This window comes from Microchirus variegatus (assembly GCF_963457635.1).
Source record: "Microchirus variegatus genome assembly, chromosome: 13".
Classification (NCBI taxonomy): domain Eukaryota; kingdom Metazoa; phylum Chordata; class Actinopteri; order Pleuronectiformes; family Soleidae; genus Microchirus; species Microchirus variegatus.
Window position 1 is genome coordinate 27,512,161 of NC_139814.1, and position 19,788 is coordinate 27,531,948.

The following is a 19,788-nucleotide window of genomic DNA, read 5'->3' on the forward strand; positions in this document are numbered from 1 at the left end:
ACTTAAAGGAATCATTTTAATGCATTTTTGAATTTTAATTGTCTCGTCTGTCCACTGACAGGAAGTCCACGTCTCTTGTCACGCTGACGGTGGACGACGCAGACGCTGAGGACAGGAAGAAGCCGGCTCTGCTCGCCGACTCAGAGAGCAGGGACTCGTACTGCGACGCCAACGCTGCCGTCGTCCCTCCACTGAGCTGGAGGAAACCCTGACACACACACACACACACACAGCTGAGGCTCTGACATCACTCTGAAGCTCCTCCCCTTGCTCCTCCCCTTGCTCCTCCGCTCGTCCTCGATGTCGTAGAATCAGCTAAAGGTCAAATGTGTTTTACGCAAAACTGATTTGAGATGATTTTAAACGTACGAGTCCAGGAAATGACAAACTATGCCATTTTATCAAGTCGCACAATTATGAATCATTTAGTTATTTCATCGCTCTTAATTTTGAAATTACCCTGATTTTCATTCATTGAGAAAAAATGACAATATTTTATGTGTATCTTACCAACATAGTCATAGTGATATGTGCCACAAGGGGGCGCCTGGGTCACCACAGTCAGAGCAAACTCATTATTTTTCATTTTTTTATTTTAGTCAAGATAATCGTGACGTGAAATTCTCAAATCATCTCATGCCGTTAGCATTAGCAGCTTTAGCAGCTTTAGCATCTACAATTCTAATTGGCTAATATTAGTGCTTGTTGTTTTTTTAAAACTCGTACAGATATGAAACCATTTCTGTTTACGAATCTAAGGAAAAGACTTTATATTTACAAACGCGATATAAATATAATTCATATAATTTAAAGAGGTTTTAAGTTACTTTATTAAGCACTTTATTCTTATTGTTTTTGTGAGGTTTGAGCAAAACATTATAAAACTGAAATTTGCCTTAAATATAGAGTAGATTAATTTAATTTAAATGAATATCCCTCGTGATGAGATTTCCTGATTCTAGTCACAGGTCAAAAGATTATTTTGTTGAACTTGAAGAGAAAATGTATATTAATATGTATATTTTACATTTATGGACGTAAAGCTCTCACAAGATTTTTCATTTTAAAAGCTTTTGAAAATTTTAATTATTTTCCGTTGTTTCCTTTTTTTTTTAAATCAAGTTTTCATTTTAAATCAATTTGAAATTGAAACATTTACTGAAAATTCAGAATTGTCAAATTCACATCCCATAATTCAAGCTGAAACAAACCTGATGGAACGTCCGACGTCACTGAACTGAAAAATAATCATTGGCTGTTTTTACAAGATTTATTTTACATTGTTTTTTTAGCTTCAAAAAGGCTTTTAAAATTCATAATCTGAGACAGATTTACGTCGTCATGTTTAATTTTAGTCTCTTTTTTTAAAACTTAGATTAAAGGGAATTTGTCGAATCTTTTAAATCTGCTCATCAATAAAAAAAAAACCTCCCTGAGAGAATTCACCATCAATTCATCAAATAATGATCATGATGTGACAGATTGTGGGAGGAGCCTTTGTCGCTGTTCAAATTTAAGAATGTATTTTTTTTCCCTTAACAAAAGTCAAAACCTATTTTAACAAATATTTTCCTCAATATTGTACAGTTTGAAAAAGAAATATATATATATATATATATATCCTGTAAATAATAATAATAACTAATGATGCTGTGAGCTTCATGCTGTGATTAAGATTTAGCAAAGACTGGTTTAAGTTTAAATTTAAACTGAAGAGCTGCTTAATTTATGAAGTGAACGTGAACATTGAAAAGGCTTCAAATTAATGATTTTAACGAATGTTCATCGCTCTTGTGATTAAATCAACGGTCAATAACAGTAAATAGTTCATAGTACATATTTCCATTGTCTGTTTTTTTGTATTTTGCATTGTTTTTGAATTCCAAGGACAAAAAGTCATTGTTGTTGTTTGATTGTCAGCAAAGAAAAAGTGTGACTGGCCTCGAGAAACTGTGCAGATGCTGCTTTAGCAGATATTTATTATGTAAATATCATCAGTGAAGAAAACAAGGTGTGAGCGGTGAAAAGACGTCACCAAACAGAAAGCTTTGTATGAGCATGATGATGTTTTGCTGCTTATCGTGGGATTGAATGAGCCTGAATTCATCGCTGTTTTCATGGATCCTTTGACTTTTTCTGTTTTCGTCTGATTGGTTTAATGAAGCAAAAGGAAACGAAAATAAATGACACTGAAGAGTTTCTATTGTGTCGGTGTGTTATTGAGATGAAATCTATTTTTTTATTCGTACACGGTGAATTGTCAGAAATGTCAAAGAACAGAAAGATGTCAAAAATTTGAATAGAATAACGTCCGTTGTGGAGGTGTTTCACCAGCGACAGTGTCTTCTGACTCCGGGTCTGACTCCAGGTCAAAGGTCGTCAAAGGGACTGCGGCGGGGAGTCGTGAAGAAGCTATTTTTAAACACTGTTAAAACAATGTTTTGATAATGAGGAGCAGTGCATCCACCGTTCCAGAGGGGGGCGCTGTGCTTCTGAGAGCAGATGTGCTGGATAGTACTGGCCAATCACAAGACTCTGTCTTCTGGGGGTGAAAGTTCACTCTGAAATCTCGCAGCAGAACATCGTCAGAAAAGAGGATTTCAATCGGCTCGTTTACAGAAACTAGGAGGTTTTTGACCATAAAAACAAGTTAATGTATGTAAGTAGACCTCCATAACTAACATATATGTGCAACAGGACCACTCTATGTGACCTTTAAACTTTTTTTGGTCCAAAATTTGACAAACGACATACTATACTATGTCGTTTGTCGGGGAAAAATATAAAAAAGATTTTTTTTGGCCCAAAATGTGACCAAAACGTCAAACTATACTATGTCGTCGACCTCAATGTCATACTACACTATTTTGTGCAAAATTTGACAATTTTTAAAAAAAAAAACTTTTGGTCCAAAATTTGACAAAAAACGTCATACTATACTATGTCGTCCAAAATTGGAAAACAAAAATTGAATTCTTTTTTTAGCCCAAAATGTGACCTAAACGTCATACTATACTATGTCTTCGACCTCAATATCATACTACACTATTTCGTGCAAAATTTGACCATTTTTTTGAAAAAAAACTTTTGGTCCAAAATTTGACAAAAACGACATACTATACTATGTCGTCCAAAATTGGAAAAAAAAAATTGAATTCTTTTTTTAGCCCAAAATGTGACCAAAACGTCATACTATACTATGTCTTCGACCTCAATGTCATACTACACTATTTCGTGCAAAATTTGACCATTTTTTTGAAAAAAAACTTTTGGTCCAAAATTTGACAAAAACGACATACTATACTATGTCGTCCAAAATTGGAAAACAAAAATTTAATTCTTTTTTTAGCCCAAAATGTGACCTAAACGTCATACTATACTATGTCGTGGACCTCAATGTCATACTACACTATTTCGTGCAAAATTTGACCATTTTTTTGAAAAAAAACTTTTGGTCCAAAATTTGACAAAAACGACATACTATACTATGTCGTCCAAAATTGGAAAAAAAAAATTTAATTCTTTTTTTAGCCCAAAATGTGACCTAAACGTCATACTATACTATGCTGTCGACCTCAATGTCATACTACACTATTTCGTGCAAAATTTGACCATTTTTTTGAAAAAAAACTTTTGGTCCAAAATTTGACAAAAACGACATACTATACTATGTCGTCCAAAATTGGAAAAAAAAAATTGAATTCTTTTTTTAGCCCAAAATGTGACCTAAACGTCATACTATACTATGCTGTCGACCTCAATGTCATACTACACTATTTCGTCCAAAATTTGACAATTTTTTAAAAAAAAAACTTTTGGTCCAAAATTTGACAAAAACGACATACTATACTATGTGGTCCAAAATTGGAAAACAAAAATTGAATTCTTTTTTTAGCCCAAAATGTGACCTAAACGTCATACTATACTATGTCTTCGACCTCAATGTCATACTACACTATTTCGTGCAAAATTTGACCATTTTTTTGAAAAAAAACTTTTGGTCCAAAATTTGACAAAAACGACATACTATACTATGTCGTCCAAAATTGGAAAAAAAAAATTTAATTCTTTTTTTAGCCCAAAATGTGACCTAAACGTCATACTATACTATGCTGTCGACCTCAATGTCATACTACACTATTTCGTGCAAAATTTGACCATTTTTTTGAAAAAAAACTTTTGGTCCAAAATTTGACAAAAACGACATACTATACTATGTCGTCCAAAATTGGAAAAAAAAAATTGAATTCTTTTTTTAGCCCAAAATGTGACCAAAACGTCATACTATACTATGTCTTCGACCTCAATGTCATACTACACTATTTCGTGCAAAATTTGACCATTTTTTTGAAAAAAAACTTTTGGTCCAAAATTTGACAAAAACGACATACTATACTATGTCGTCCAAAATTGGAAAACAAAAATTTAATTCTTTTTTTAGCCCAAAATGTGACCTAAACGTCATACTATACTATGTCGTGGACCTCAATGTCATACTACACTATTTCGTGCAAAATTTGACCATTTTTTTGAAAAAAAACTTTTGGTCCAAAATTTGACAAAAACGACATACTATACTATGTCGTCCAAAATTGGAAAAAAAAAATTTAATTCTTTTTTTAGCCCAAAATGTGACCTAAACGTCATACTATACTATGCTGTCGACCTCAATGTCATACTACACTATTTCGTGCAAAATTTGACCATTTTTTTGAAAAAAAACTTTTGGTCCAAAATTTGACAAAAACGACATACTATACTATGTCGTCCAAAATTGGAAAAAAAAAATTGAATTCTTTTTTTAGCCCAAAATGTGACCTAAACGTCATACTATACTATGCTGTCGACCTCAATGTCATACTACACTATTTCGTCCAAAATTTGACAATTTTTAAAAAAAAAAACTTTTGGTCCAAAATTTGACAAAAACGACATACTATACTATGTCTTCCAAAATTGGAAAACAAAAATTGAATTCTTTTTTTAGCCCAAAATGTGACCTAAACGTCATACTATACCATGCTGTCGACCTCAATGTCATACTACACTATTTCGTGCAAAATTTGACCATTTTTTTGAAAAAAAGCTTTTGGTCCAAAATTGGACAAAAACGACATACTATACTATGTCGTCCAAAATTGGAAAAAAAAAATTGAATTCTTTTTTTAGCCCTAAATGTGACCTAAACGTCATACTATACTATGTCTTCGACCTCAATGTCAAACTACACTATTTTGTGTAAAATTTGACAATTTTTTTGAAAAAAAACTTTTGGTCCAAAATTTGACAAAAAAAGTCATACTATACTATGTCTTCGACCTCAATATCATACTACACTATTTCGTGCAAAATTTGACCATTTTTTTGAAAAAAAACTTTTGGTCCAAAATTTGACAAAAACGACATACTATACTATGTCGTCCAAAATTGGAAAAAAAAAATTGAATTCTTTTTTTAGCCCAAAATGTGACCAAAACGTCATACTATACTATGTCTTCGACCTCAATGTCATACTACACTATTTCGTGCAAAATTTGACCATTTTTTTGAAAAAAAACTTTTGGTCCAAAATTTGACAAAAACGACATACTATACTATGTCGTCCAAAATTGGAAAACAAAAATTGAATTCTTTTTTTAGCCCAAAATGTGACCTAAACGTCATACTATACTATGTCGTGGACCTCAATGTCATACTACACTATTTCGTGCAAAATTTGACCATTTTTTTGAAAAAAAACTTTTGGTCCAAAATTTGACAAAAACGACATACTATACTATGTCGTCCAAAATTGGAAAAAAAAAATTTAATTCTTTTTTTAGCCCAAAATGTGACCTAAACGTCATACTATACTATGCTGTCGACCTCAATGTCATACTACACTATTTCGTGCAAAATTTGACCATTTTTTTGAAAAAAAACTTTTGGTCCAAAATTTGACAAAAACGACATACTATACTATGTCGTCCAAAATTGGAAAAAAAAAATTGAATTCTTTTTTTAGCCCAAAATGTGACCTAAACGTCATACTATACTATGCTGTCGACCTCAATGTCATACTACACTATTTCGTCCAAAATTTGACAATTTTTAAAAAAAAAAACTTTTGGTCCAAAATTTGACAAAAACGACATACTATACTATGTGGTCCAAAATTGGAAAACAAAAATTGAATTCTTTTTTTAGCCCAAAATGTGACCTAAACGTCATACTATACCATGCTGTCGACCTCAATGTCATACTACACTATTTCGTGCAAAATTTGACCATTTTTTTGAAAAAAAGCTTTTGGTCCAAAATTGGACAAAAACGACATACTATACTATGTCGTCCAAAATTGGAAAAAAAAAATTGAATTCTTTTTTTAGCCCAAAATGTGACCTAAACGTCATACTATACTATGTCTTCGACCTCAATGTCATACTACACTATTTCGTGCAAAATTTGACCATTTTTTTGAAAAAAAACTTTTGGTCCAAAATTTGACAAAAACGACATACTATACTATGATGTCCAAAATTGGAAAAAAAAAATTTAATTCTTTTTTTAGCCCAAAATGTGACCTAAACGTCATACTATACTATGCTGTCGACCTCAATGTCATACTACACTATTTCGTGCAAAATTTGACCATTTTTTTGAAAAAAAACTTTTGGTCCAAAATTTGACAAAAACGACATACTATACTATGTCGTCCAAAATTGGAAAAAAAAAATTGAATTCTTTTTTTAGACCAAAATGTGACCTAAACGTCATACTATACTATGCTGTCGACCTCAATGTCATACTACACTATTTCGTCCAAAATTTGACAATTTTTAAAAAAAAAAACTTTTGGTCCAAAATTTGACAAAAACGACATACTATACTATGTGGTCCAAAATTGGAAAACAAAAATTGAATTCTTTTTTTAGCCCAAAATGTGACCTAAACGTCATACTTTACTATGTCTTCGACCTCAATGTCATACTACACTATTTCGTGCAAAATTTGACCATTTTTTTGAAAAAAAACTTTTGGTCCAAAATTTGACAAAAACGACATACTATACTATGTCGTCCAAAATTGGAAAAAAAAAATTTAATTCTTTTTTTAGCCCAAAATGTGACCTAAACGTCATACTATACTATGCTGTCGACCTCAATGTCATACTACACTATTTCGTGCAAAATTTGACCATTTTTTTGAAAAAAAACTTTTGGTCCAAAATTTGACAAAAACGACATACTATACTATGTCGTCCAAAATTGGAAAAAAAAAATTGAATTCTTTTTTTAGCCCAAAATGTGACCAAAACGTCATACTATACTATGTCTTCGACCTCAATGTCATACTACACTATTTCGTGCAAAATTTGACCATTTTTTTGAAAAAAAACTTTTGGTCCAAAATTTGACAAAAACGACATACTATACTATGTCGTCCAAAATTGGAAAACAAAAATTTAATTCTTTTTTTAGCCCAAAATGTGACCTAAACGTCATACTATACTATGTCGTGGACCTCAATGTCATACTACACTATTTCGTGCAAAATTTGACCATTTTTTTGAAAAAAAACTTTTGGTCCAAAATTTGACAAAAACGACATACTATACTATGTCGTCCAAAATTGGAAAAAAAAAATTTAATTCTTTTTTTAGCCCAAAATGTGACCTAAACGTCATACTATACTATGCTGTCGACCTCAATGTCATACTACACTATTTCGTGCAAAATTTGACCATTTTTTTGAAAAAAAACTTTTGGTGCAAAATTTGACAAAAACGACATACTATACTATGTCGTCCAAAATTGGAAAAAAAAAATTGAATTCTTTTTTTAGCCCAAAATGTGACCTAAACGTCATACTATACTATGCTGTCGACCTCAATGTCATACTACACTATTTCGTCCAAAATTTGACAATTTTTAAAAAAAAAAACTTTTGGTCCAAAATTTGACAAAAACGACATACTATACTATGTGGTCCAAAATTGGAAAACAAAAATTGAATTCTTTTTTTAGCCCAAAATGTGACCTAAACGTCATACTATACCATGCTGTCGACCTCAATGTCATACTACACTATTTCGTGCAAAATTTGACCATTTTTTTGAAAAAAAGCTTTTGGTCCAAAATTGGACAAAAACGACATACTATACTATGTCGTCCAAAATTGGAAAAAAAAAATTGAATTCTTTTTTTAGCCCAAAATGTGACCTAAACGTCATACTATACTATGTCTTCGACCTCAATGTCATACTACACTATTTCGTGCAAAATTTGACCATTTTTTTGAAAAAAAACTTTTGGTCCAAAATTTGACAAAAACGACATACTATACTATGATGTCCAAAATTGGAAAAAAAAAATTTAATTCTTTTTTTAGCCCAAAATGTGACCTAAACGTCATACTATACTATGCTGTCGACCTCAATGTCATACTACACTATTTCGTGCAAAATTTGACCATTTTTTTGAAAAAAAACTTTTGGTCCAAAATTTGACAAAAACGACATACTATACTATGTCGTCCAAAATTGGAAAAAAAAAATTGAATTCTTTTTTTAGACCAAAATGTGACCTAAACGTCATACTATACTATGCTGTCGACCTCAATGTCATACTACACTATTTCGTCCAAAATTTGACAATTTTTAAAAAAAAAAACTTTTGGTCCAAAATTTGACAAAAACGACATACTATACTATGTGGTCCAAAATTGGAAAACAAAAATTGAATTCTTTTTTTAGCCCAAAATGTGACCTAAACGTCATACTATACTATGCTGTCGACCTCAATGTCATACTACACTATTTCGTGCAAAATTTGACCATTTTTTTGAAAAAAAACTTTTGGTCCAAAATTTGACAAAAACGACATACTATACTATGTCGTCCAAAATTGGAAAAAAAAAATTGAATTCTTTTTTTAGCCCAAAATGTGACCAAAACGTCATACTATACTATGTCTTCGACCTCAATGTCATACTACACTATTTCGTGCAAAATTTGACCATTTTTTTGAAAAAAAACTTTTGGTCCAAAATTTGACAAAAACGACATACTATACTATGTCGTCCAAAATTGGAAAACAAAAATTTAATTCTTTTTTTAGCCCAAAATGTGACCTAAACGTCATACTATACTATGTCGTGGACCTCAATGTCATACTACACTATTTCGTGCAAAATTTGACCATTTTTTTGAAAAAAAACTTTTGGTCCAAAATTTGACAAAAACGACATACTATACTATGTCGTCCAAAATTGGAAAAAAAAAATTTAATTCTTTTTTTAGCCCAAAATGTGACCTAAACGTCATACTATACTATGCTGTCGACCTCAATGTCATACTACACTATTTCGTGCAAAATTTGACCATTTTTTTGAAAAAAAACTTTTGGTCCAAAATTTGACAAAAACGACATACTATACTATGTCGTCCAAAATTGGAAAAAAAAAATTGAATTCTTTTTTTAGCCCAAAATGTGACCTAAACGTCATACTATACTATGCTGTCGACCTCAATGTCATACTACACTATTTCGTCCAAAATTTGACAATTTTTAAAAAAAAAAACTTTTGGTCCAAAATTTGACAAAAACGACATACTATACTATGTCTTCCAAAATTGGAAAACAAAAATTGAATTCTTTTTTTAGCCCAAAATGTGACCTAAACGTCATACTATACCATGCTGTCGACCTCAATGTCATACTACACTATTTCGTGCAAAATTTGACCATTTTTTTGAAAAAAAGCTTTTGGTCCAAAATTGGACAAAAACGACATACTATACTATGTCGTCCAAAATTGGAAAAAAAAAATTGAATTCTTTTTTTAGCCCTAAATGTGACCTAAACGTCATACTATACTATGTCTTCGACCTCAATGTCAAACTACACTATTTTGTGTAAAATTTGACAATTTTTTTGAAAAAAAACTTTTGGTCCAAAATTTGACAAAAAAAGTCATACTATACTATGTCTTCGACCTCAATATCATACTACACTATTTCGTGCAAAATTTGACCATTTTTTTGAAAAAAAACTTTTGGTCCAAAATTTGACAAAAACGACATACTATACTATGTCGTCCAAAATTGGAAAAAAAAAATTGAATTCTTTTTTTAGCCCAAAATGTGACCAAAACGTCATACTATACTATGTCTTCGACCTCAATGTCATACTACACTATTTCGTGCAAAATTTGACCATTTTTTTGAAAAAAAACTTTTGGTCCAAAATTTGACAAAAACGACATACTATACTATGTCGTCCAAAATTGGAAAACAAAAATTTAATTCTTTTTTTAGCCCAAAATGTGACCTAAACGTCATACTATACTATGTCGTGGACCTCAATGTCATACTACACTATTTCGTGCAAAATTTGACCATTTTTTTGAAAAAAAACTTTTGGTCCAAAATTTGACAAAAACGACATACTATACTATGTCGTCCAAAATTGGAAAAAAAAAATTTAATTCTTTTTTTAGCCCAAAATGTGACCTAAACGTCATACTATACTATGCTGTCGACCTCAATGTCATACTACACTATTTCGTGCAAAATTTGACCATTTTTTTGAAAAAAAACTTTTGGTCCAAAATTTGACAAAAACGACATACTATACTATGTCGTCCAAAATTGGAAAAAAAAAATTGAATTCTTTTTTTAGCCCAAAATGTGACCTAAACGTCATACTATACTATGCTGTCGACCTCAATGTCATACTACACTATTTCGTCCAAAATTTGACAATTTTTAAAAAAAAAAACTTTTGGTCCAAAATTTGACAAAAACGACATACTATACTATGTGGTCCAAAATTGGAAAACAAAAATTGAATTCTTTTTTTAGCCCAAAATGTGACCTAAACGTCATACTATACCATGCTGTCGACCTCAATGTCATACTACACTATTTCGTGCAAAATTTGACCATTTTTTTGAAAAAAAGCTTTTGGTCCAAAATTGGACAAAAACGACATACTATACTATGTCGTCCAAAATTGGAAAAAAAAAATTGAATTCTTTTTTTAGCCCAAAATGTGACCTAAACGTCATACTATACTATGTCTTCGACCTCAATGTCATACTACACTATTTCGTGCAAAATTTGACCATTTTTTTGAAAAAAAACTTTTGGTCCAAAATTTGACAAAAACGACATACTATACTATGATGTCCAAAATTGGAAAAAAAAAATTTAATTCTTTTTTTAGCCCAAAATGTGACCTAAACGTCATACTATACTATGCTGTCGACCTCAATGTCATACTACACTATTTCGTGCAAAATTTGACCATTTTTTTGAAAAAAAACTTTTGGTCCAAAATTTGACAAAAACGACATACTATACTATGTCGTCCAAAATTGGAAAAAAAAAATTGAATTCTTTTTTTAGACCAAAATGTGACCTAAACGTCATACTATACTATGCTGTCGACCTCAATGTCATACTACACTATTTCGTCCAAAATTTGACAATTTTTAAAAAAAAAAACTTTTGGTCCAAAATTTGACAAAAACGACATACTATACTATGTGGTCCAAAATTGGAAAACAAAAATTGAATTCTTTTTTTAGCCCAAAATGTGACCTAAACGTCATACTTTACTATGTCTTCGACCTCAATGTCATACTACACTATTTCGTGCAAAATTTGACCATTTTTTTGAAAAAAAACTTTTGGTCCAAAATTTGACAAAAACGACATACTATACTATGTCGTCCAAAATTGGAAAAAAAAAATTTAATTCTTTTTTTAGCCCAAAATGTGACCTAAACGTCATACTATACTATGCTGTCGACCTCAATGTCATACTACACTATTTCGTGCAAAATTTGACCATTTTTTTGAAAAAAAACTTTTGGTCCAAAATTTGACAAAAACGACATACTATACTATGTCGTCCAAAATTGGAAAAAAAAAATTGAATTCTTTTTTTAGCCCAAAATGTGACCAAAACGTCATACTATACTATGTCTTCGACCTCAATGTCATACTACACTATTTCGTGCAAAATTTGACCATTTTTTTGAAAAAAAACTTTTGGTCCAAAATTTGACAAAAACGACATACTATACTATGTCGTCCAAAATTGGAAAACAAAAATTTAATTCTTTTTTTAGCCCAAAATGTGACCTAAACGTCATACTATACTATGTCGTGGACCTCAATGTCATACTACACTATTTCGTGCAAAATTTGACCATTTTTTTGAAAAAAAACTTTTGGTCCAAAATTTGACAAAAACGACATACTATACTATGTCGTCCAAAATTGGAAAAAAAAAATTTAATTCTTTTTTTAGCCCAAAATGTGACCTAAACGTCATACTATACTATGCTGTCGACCTCAATGTCATACTACACTATTTCGTGCAAAATTTGACCATTTTTTTGAAAAAAAACTTTTGGTGCAAAATTTGACAAAAACGACATACTATACTATGTCGTCCAAAATTGGAAAAAAAAAATTGAATTCTTTTTTTAGCCCAAAATGTGACCTAAACGTCATACTATACTATGCTGTCGACCTCAATGTCATACTACACTATTTCGTCCAAAATTTGACAATTTTTAAAAAAAAAAACTTTTGGTCCAAAATTTGACAAAAACGACATACTATACTATGTGGTCCAAAATTGGAAAACAAAAATTGAATTCTTTTTTTAGCCCAAAATGTGACCTAAACGTCATACTATACCATGCTGTCGACCTCAATGTCATACTACACTATTTCGTGCAAAATTTGACCATTTTTTTGAAAAAAAGCTTTTGGTCCAAAATTGGACAAAAACGACATACTATACTATGTCGTCCAAAATTGGAAAAAAAAAATTGAATTCTTTTTTTAGCCCAAAATGTGACCTAAACGTCATACTATACTATGTCTTCGACCTCAATGTCATACTACACTATTTCGTGCAAAATTTGACCATTTTTTTGAAAAAAAACTTTTGGTCCAAAATTTGACAAAAACGACATACTATACTATGATGTCCAAAATTGGAAAAAAAAAATTTAATTCTTTTTTTAGCCCAAAATGTGACCTAAACGTCATACTATACTATGCTGTCGACCTCAATGTCATACTACACTATTTCGTGCAAAATTTGACCATTTTTTTGAAAAAAAACTTTTGGTCCAAAATTTGACAAAAACGACATACTATACTATGTCGTCCAAAATTGGAAAAAAAAAATTGAATTCTTTTTTTAGACCAAAATGTGACCTAAACGTCATACTATACTATGCTGTCGACCTCAATGTCATACTACACTATTTCGTCCAAAATTTGACAATTTTTAAAAAAAAAAACTTTTGGTCCAAAATTTGACAAAAACGACATACTATACTATGTGGTCCAAAATTGGAAAACAAAAATTGAATTCTTTTTTTAGCCCAAAATGTGACCTAAACGTCATACTATACTATGTCTTCGACCTCAATGTCATACTACACTATTTCGTGCAAAATTTGACCATTTTTTTGAAAAAAAACTTTTGGTCCAAAATTTGACAAAAACGACATACTATACTATGTCGTCCAAAATTGGAAAAAAAAAATTTAATTCTTTTTTTAGCCCAAAATGTGACCTAAACGTCATACTATACTATGCTGTCGACCTCAATGTCATACTACACTATTTCGTGCAAAATTTGACCATTTTTTTGAAAAAAAACTTTTGGTCCAAAATTTGACAAAAACGACATACTATACTATGTCGTCCAAAATTGGAAAAAAAAAATTGAATTCTTTTTTTAGCCCAAAATGTGACCAAAACGTCATACTATACTATGTCTTCGACCTCAATGTCATACTACACTATTTCGTGCAAAATTTGACCATTTTTTTGAAAAAAAACTTTTGGTCCAAAATTTTACAAAAACGACATACTATACTATGTCGTCCAAAATTGGAAAACAAAAATTTAATTCTTTTTTTAGCCCAAAATGTGACCTAAACGTCATACTATACTATGTCGTGGACCTCAATGTCATACTACACTATTTCGTGCAAAATTTGACCATTTTTTTGAAAAAAAACTTTTGGTCCAAAATTTGACAAAAACGACATACTATACTATGTCGTCCAAAATTGGAAAAAAAAAATTTAATTCTTTTTTTAGCCCAAAATGTGACCTAAACGTCATACTATACTATGCTGTCGACCTCAATGTCATACTACACTATTTCGTGCAAAATTTGACCATTTTTTTGAAAAAAAACTTTTGGTGCAAAATTTGACAAAAACGACATACTATACTATGTCGTCCAAAATTGGAAAAAAAAAATTGAATTCTTTTTTTAGCCCAAAATGTGACCTAAACGTCATACTATACTATGCTGTCGACCTCAATGTCATACTACACTATTTCGTCCAAAATTTGACAATTTTTAAAAAAAAAAACTTTTGGTCCAAAATTTGACAAAAACGACATACTATACTATGTCTTCCAAAATTGGAAAACAAAAATTGAATTCTTTTTTTAGCCCAAAATGTGACCTAAACGTCATACTATACCATGCTGTCGACCTCAATGTCATACTACACTATTTCGTGCAAAATTTGACCATTTTTTTGAAAAAAAGCTTTTGGTCCAAAATTGGACAAAAACGACATACTATACTATGTCGTCCAAAATTGGAAAAAAAAAATTGAATTCTTTTTTTAGCCCTAAATGTGACCTAAACGTCATACTATACTATGTCTTCGACCTCAATGTCAAACTACACTATTTTGTGTAAAATTTGACAATTTTTTTGAAAAAAAACTTTTGGTCCAAAATTTGACAAAAAAAGTCATACTATACTATGTCTTCGACCTCAATATCATACTACACTATTTCGTGCAAAATTTGACCATTTTTTTGAAAAAAAACTTTTGGTCCAAAATTTGACAAAAACGACATACTATACTATGTCGTCCAAAATTGGAAAAAAAAAATTGAATTCTTTTTTTAGCCCAAAATGTGACCTAAACGTCATACTATACTATGTCTTCGACCTCAATGTCATACTACACTATTTCGTGCAAAATTTGACCATTTTTTTGAAAAAAAACTTTTGGTCCAAAATTTGACAAAAACGACATACTATACTATGATGTCCAAAATTGGAAAAAAAAAATTTAATTCTTTTTTTAGCCCAAAATGTGACCTAAACGTCATACTATACTATGCTGTCGACCTCAATGTCATACTACACTATTTCGTGCAAAATTTGACCATTTTTTTGAAAAAAAACTTTTGGTCCAAAATTTGACAAAAACGACATACTATACTATGTCGTCCAAAATTGGAAAAAAAAAATTTAATTCTTTTTTTAGCCCAAAATGTGACCTAAACGTCATACTATACTATGCTGTCGACCTCAATGTCATACTACACTATTTCGTGCAAAATTTGACCATTTTTTTGAAAAAAAACTTTTGGTCCAAAATTTGACAAAAACGACATACTATACTATGTCGTCCAAAATTGGAAAAAAAAAATTGAATTCTTTTTTTAGCCCAAAATGTGACCTAAACGTCATACTATACTATGCTGTCGACCTCAATGTCATACTACACTATTTCGTCCAAAATTTGACAATTTAAAAAAAAAAAAACTTTTGGTCCAAAATTTGACAAAAACGACATACTATACTATGTCGTCCAAAATTGGAAAACAAAAATTGAATTCTTTTTTTAGCCCAAAATGTGACCTAAACGTCATACTATACCATGCTGTCGACCTCAATGTCATACTACACTATTTCGTGCAAAATTTGACCATTTTTTTGAAAAAAAACTTTTGGTCCAAAATTCGACAAAAACGACATACTATACTATGTCGTCCAAAATTGGAAATTTTTTATGAAATTTTTTTTTTAGCCCTAAATGTGACCAAAACGTCATACTATACTATGTCTTCGACATCAATGTCATACTACACTATTTCGTCCAAAATTTGACCATTTTTTTGAAAAAAAACTTTTGGTCCAAAATTTGACAAAAACGACATACTATACTATGTCGTCCAAAATTGGAAAAAAAACATTGAATTCTTTTTTTAGCCCAAAATGTGACCTAAACGTCATACTATACTATGTCTTCGACCTCAATGTCATACTACACTATTTCGTGCAAAATTTGACCATTTTTTTGAAAAAAAACTTTTGGTCCAAAATTTGACAAAAACGACATACTATACTATGTCGTCCAAAATTGGAAAAAAAAAATTGAATTCTTTTTTTAGCCCAAAATGTGACCTAAACGTCATACTATACTATGTCTTCGACCTCAATGTCATACTACACTATTTCGTGCAAAATTTGACCATTTTTTTGAAAAAAAACTTTTGGTCCAAAATTTGACAAAAACGACATACTATACTATGTCGTCCAAAATTTGACAAGAAAGCTCACACTATAGCACACTCTTAAGAACCAAAATAGCTCAGTTGGGAGAGCGTCAGACTGAAGATCTAAAGGTTCTTGGTTCAAACCCTGGACTGGAAGCTCATATCAAAGGTCACATTTCACCCTTTGTGATGATACACTTTTGAATGTCATCGGAAAAAAATATAATTTTGTCCCAAATTTGACATAAACGTCTTACGATACTATGTCGTCCAAAATGTGAATTTTTTTTTGAATTCTGTTGTATTTTTTAATTCTTTTTTTTATTTCATGTGATGCTCTGTCCCTGTGAGGAGAATCACCAGCACTGGAGGTGGTGCAGTGGACAAGAACGTCGCTTCACAACTCAAGACATCGTGGGTTCAAATCCTGCTGCAGGTATGTGTATCTTCATATGTGTGTGTGTCTGTCTGGGTATTTCTAAAGCAACAAAACTAAACCAAAAACCAAACTAAAACTCTCCGTTGCGTCGCGTGGGTGTGTTTGCGTCATTTCAATTTCAACGAGGATTTCAACTTCATCATCAAGGCCAAGACACAGCTAGCCTTGAAAAGGCTTGAAAAAGCCTCAAAGGAGCTAGCTGCAATTTTTTGTTGACAAATGTCAAGAAAGACATAAGGAAATAGTTTTGTTGTATTTAAATTACCAAAAAGTCTTGAATTTGCAAATTTTTCTGAAAAAGGATGTCGTCCAAAAGCAGATAACTTTTCCCCCAAAAAATGTTTTGTCCAAAATGTGACCAAAACATCATATTATACTATGTCGTGGACCTCAATGTCATACTACACTATTTCGTCCAAAATCTGACAATTTTTTTGAAAAAAAACTTTTGGTCCAAAATTTGACGAAAACAACGTACTATACTATGTCGTCCAAAAATTGAAATTTTTTGGGAAATTTTGTTTTTAGCCCAAAATGTGACCTAAACGTCATACTATACTATGCTGTCGACCTCAATGTCATACTACACTATTTCGTGCAAAATTTGACCATTTTTTTGAAAAAAAACTTTTGGTCCTAAATTTGACAAAAACGACATACTATACTATGTCGTCCAAAATTGGAAAAAAAAAATTGAATTCTTTTTTTAGCCCAAAATGTGACCTAAACGTCATACTATACTATGTCTTCGACCTCAATGTCATACTACACTATTTCGTGCAAAATTTGACCATTTTTTTGAAAAAAAACTTTTGGTCCAAAATTTGACAAAAACGACATACTATACTATGTCGTCCAAAATTGGAAAACAAAAATTTAATTCTTTTTTTAGCCCAAAATGTGACCTAAACGTCATACTATACTATGCTGTCGACCTCAATGTCATACTACACTATTTCGTGCAAAATTTGACCATTTTTTTGAAAAAAAACTTTTGGTCCAAAATTTGACAAAAACGACATACTATACTATGTGGTCCAAAATTGGAAAAAAAAAATTGAATTCTTTTTTTAGCCCAAAATGTGACCTAAACGTCATACTATACTATGTCTTCGACCTCAATGTCATACTACACTATTTCGTGCAAAATTTGACAATTTTTTTGAAAAAAAACTTTTGGTCCAAAATTTGACAAAAACGACATACTATACTATGTCGTCCAAAATTGAAAAAAAAAAATTGTATTCTTTTTTTAGCCCAAAATGTGACCTAAACGTCATACTATACTATGCTGTCGACCTCAATGTCATACTACACTATTTCGTCCAAAATTTGACAATTTTTAAAAAAAAAAACTTTTGGTCCAAAATTTGACAAAAACGACATACTATACTATGTCGTCCAAAATTGGGAAAAAAAAATTGAATTCTTTTTTTAGCCCAAAATGTGACCTTAACGTCATACTATACTATGCTGTCGACCTCAATGTCATACTACACTATTTCGTGCAAAATTTGACCATTTTTTTGAAAAAAAACTTTTGGTCCAAAATTTGACAAAAACGACATACTATACTATGTGGTCCAAAATTGGAAAAAAAAAATTGAATTCTTTTTTTAGCCCAAAATGTGACCTAAACGTCATACTGTACTATGTCTTCGACCTCAATGTCATACTACACTATTTCGTGCAAAATTTGACAATTTTTTTGAAAAAAAACTTTTGGTCCAAAATTTGACAAAAACGACATACTATACTATGTCGTCCAAAATTGAAAAAAAAAAATTGTATTTTTTTTTAGCCCAAAATGTGACCTAAACGTCATACTATACTATGCTGTCGACCTCAATGTCATACTACACTATTTCGTCCAAAATTTGACAATTTTTAAAAAAAAAGCTTTTGGTCCAAAATTTGACAAAAACGACATACTATACTATGTCGTCCAAAATTGGGAAAAAAAAATTGAATTCTTTTTTTAGCCCAAAATGTGACCTTAACGTCATACTATACTATGCTGTCGACCTCAATGTCATACTACACTATTTCGTGCAAAATTTGACAATTTTTTTGAAAAAAAACTTTTGGTCCAAAATTTGACAAAAACGACATACTATACTATGTCGTCCAAAATTGGAAAAAAAAAATTGTATTCTTTTTTTAGCCCAAAATGTGACCTAAACGTCATACTATACTATGCTGTCGACCTCAATGTCATACTACACTATTTCGTGCAAAATTTGACCATTTTTTTGAAAAAAAACTTTTGGTCCTAAATTTGACAAAAACGACATACTATACTATGTCGTCCAAAATTGGAAAACAAAAATTTAATTCTTTTTTTAGCCCAAAATGTGACCTAAACGTCATACTATACTATGCTGTCGACCTCAATGTCATACTACACTATTTCGTGCAAAATTTGACCATTTTTTTGAAAAAAAACTTTTGGTCCTAAATTTGACAAAAACGACATACTATACTATGTCGTCCAAAATTGGAAAACAAAAATTTAATTCTTTTTTTAGCCCAAAATGTGACCTAAACATCATACTATACTATGCTGTCGACCTCAATGTCATACTACACTATTTCGTCCAAAATCTGACAATTTTTTTGAAAAAAAACTTTTGGTCCAAAATTTGACGAAAACAACGTACTATACTATGTCGTCCAAAAATTGAAATTTTTTGGGAAATTTTGTTTTTAGCCCAAAATGTGACCTAAACGTCATACTATACTATGCTGTCGACCTCAATGTCATACTACACTATTTCGTGCAAAATTTGACCATTTTTTTGAAAAAAAACTTTTGGTCCTAAATTTGACAAAAACGACATACTATACTATGTCGTCCAAAATTGGAAAAAAAAAATTGAATTCTTTTTTTAGCCCAAAATGTGACCTAAACGTCATACTATACTATGTCTTCGACCTCAATGTCATACTACACTATTTCGTGCAAAATTTTACCATTTTTTTGAAAAAAAACTTTTGGTCCAAAATTTGACAAAAA

At 30.9% G+C, this 19,788-nt stretch overlaps 1 protein-coding gene across 1 annotated transcript in view; it reads left to right on the forward strand.

Annotated features, from left to right (window-relative positions):
* Positions 1-212, forward strand: part of LOC310935963 (non-homologous end joining factor IFFO1-like) — a gene marked incomplete at both ends in the record, with an annotated part of 9,732 nt that extends 9,520 nt beyond the window's left edge. Inside the window, one exon of the mRNA XM_083899976.1 lies at positions 62-212. Coding sequence (XP_083756102.1) covers positions 62-212 — 151 coding nt within the window. The remainder of the gene's footprint in view (positions 1-61) is intronic.
* Between the last annotated feature and the right edge of the window lie 19,576 nt (positions 213-19,788).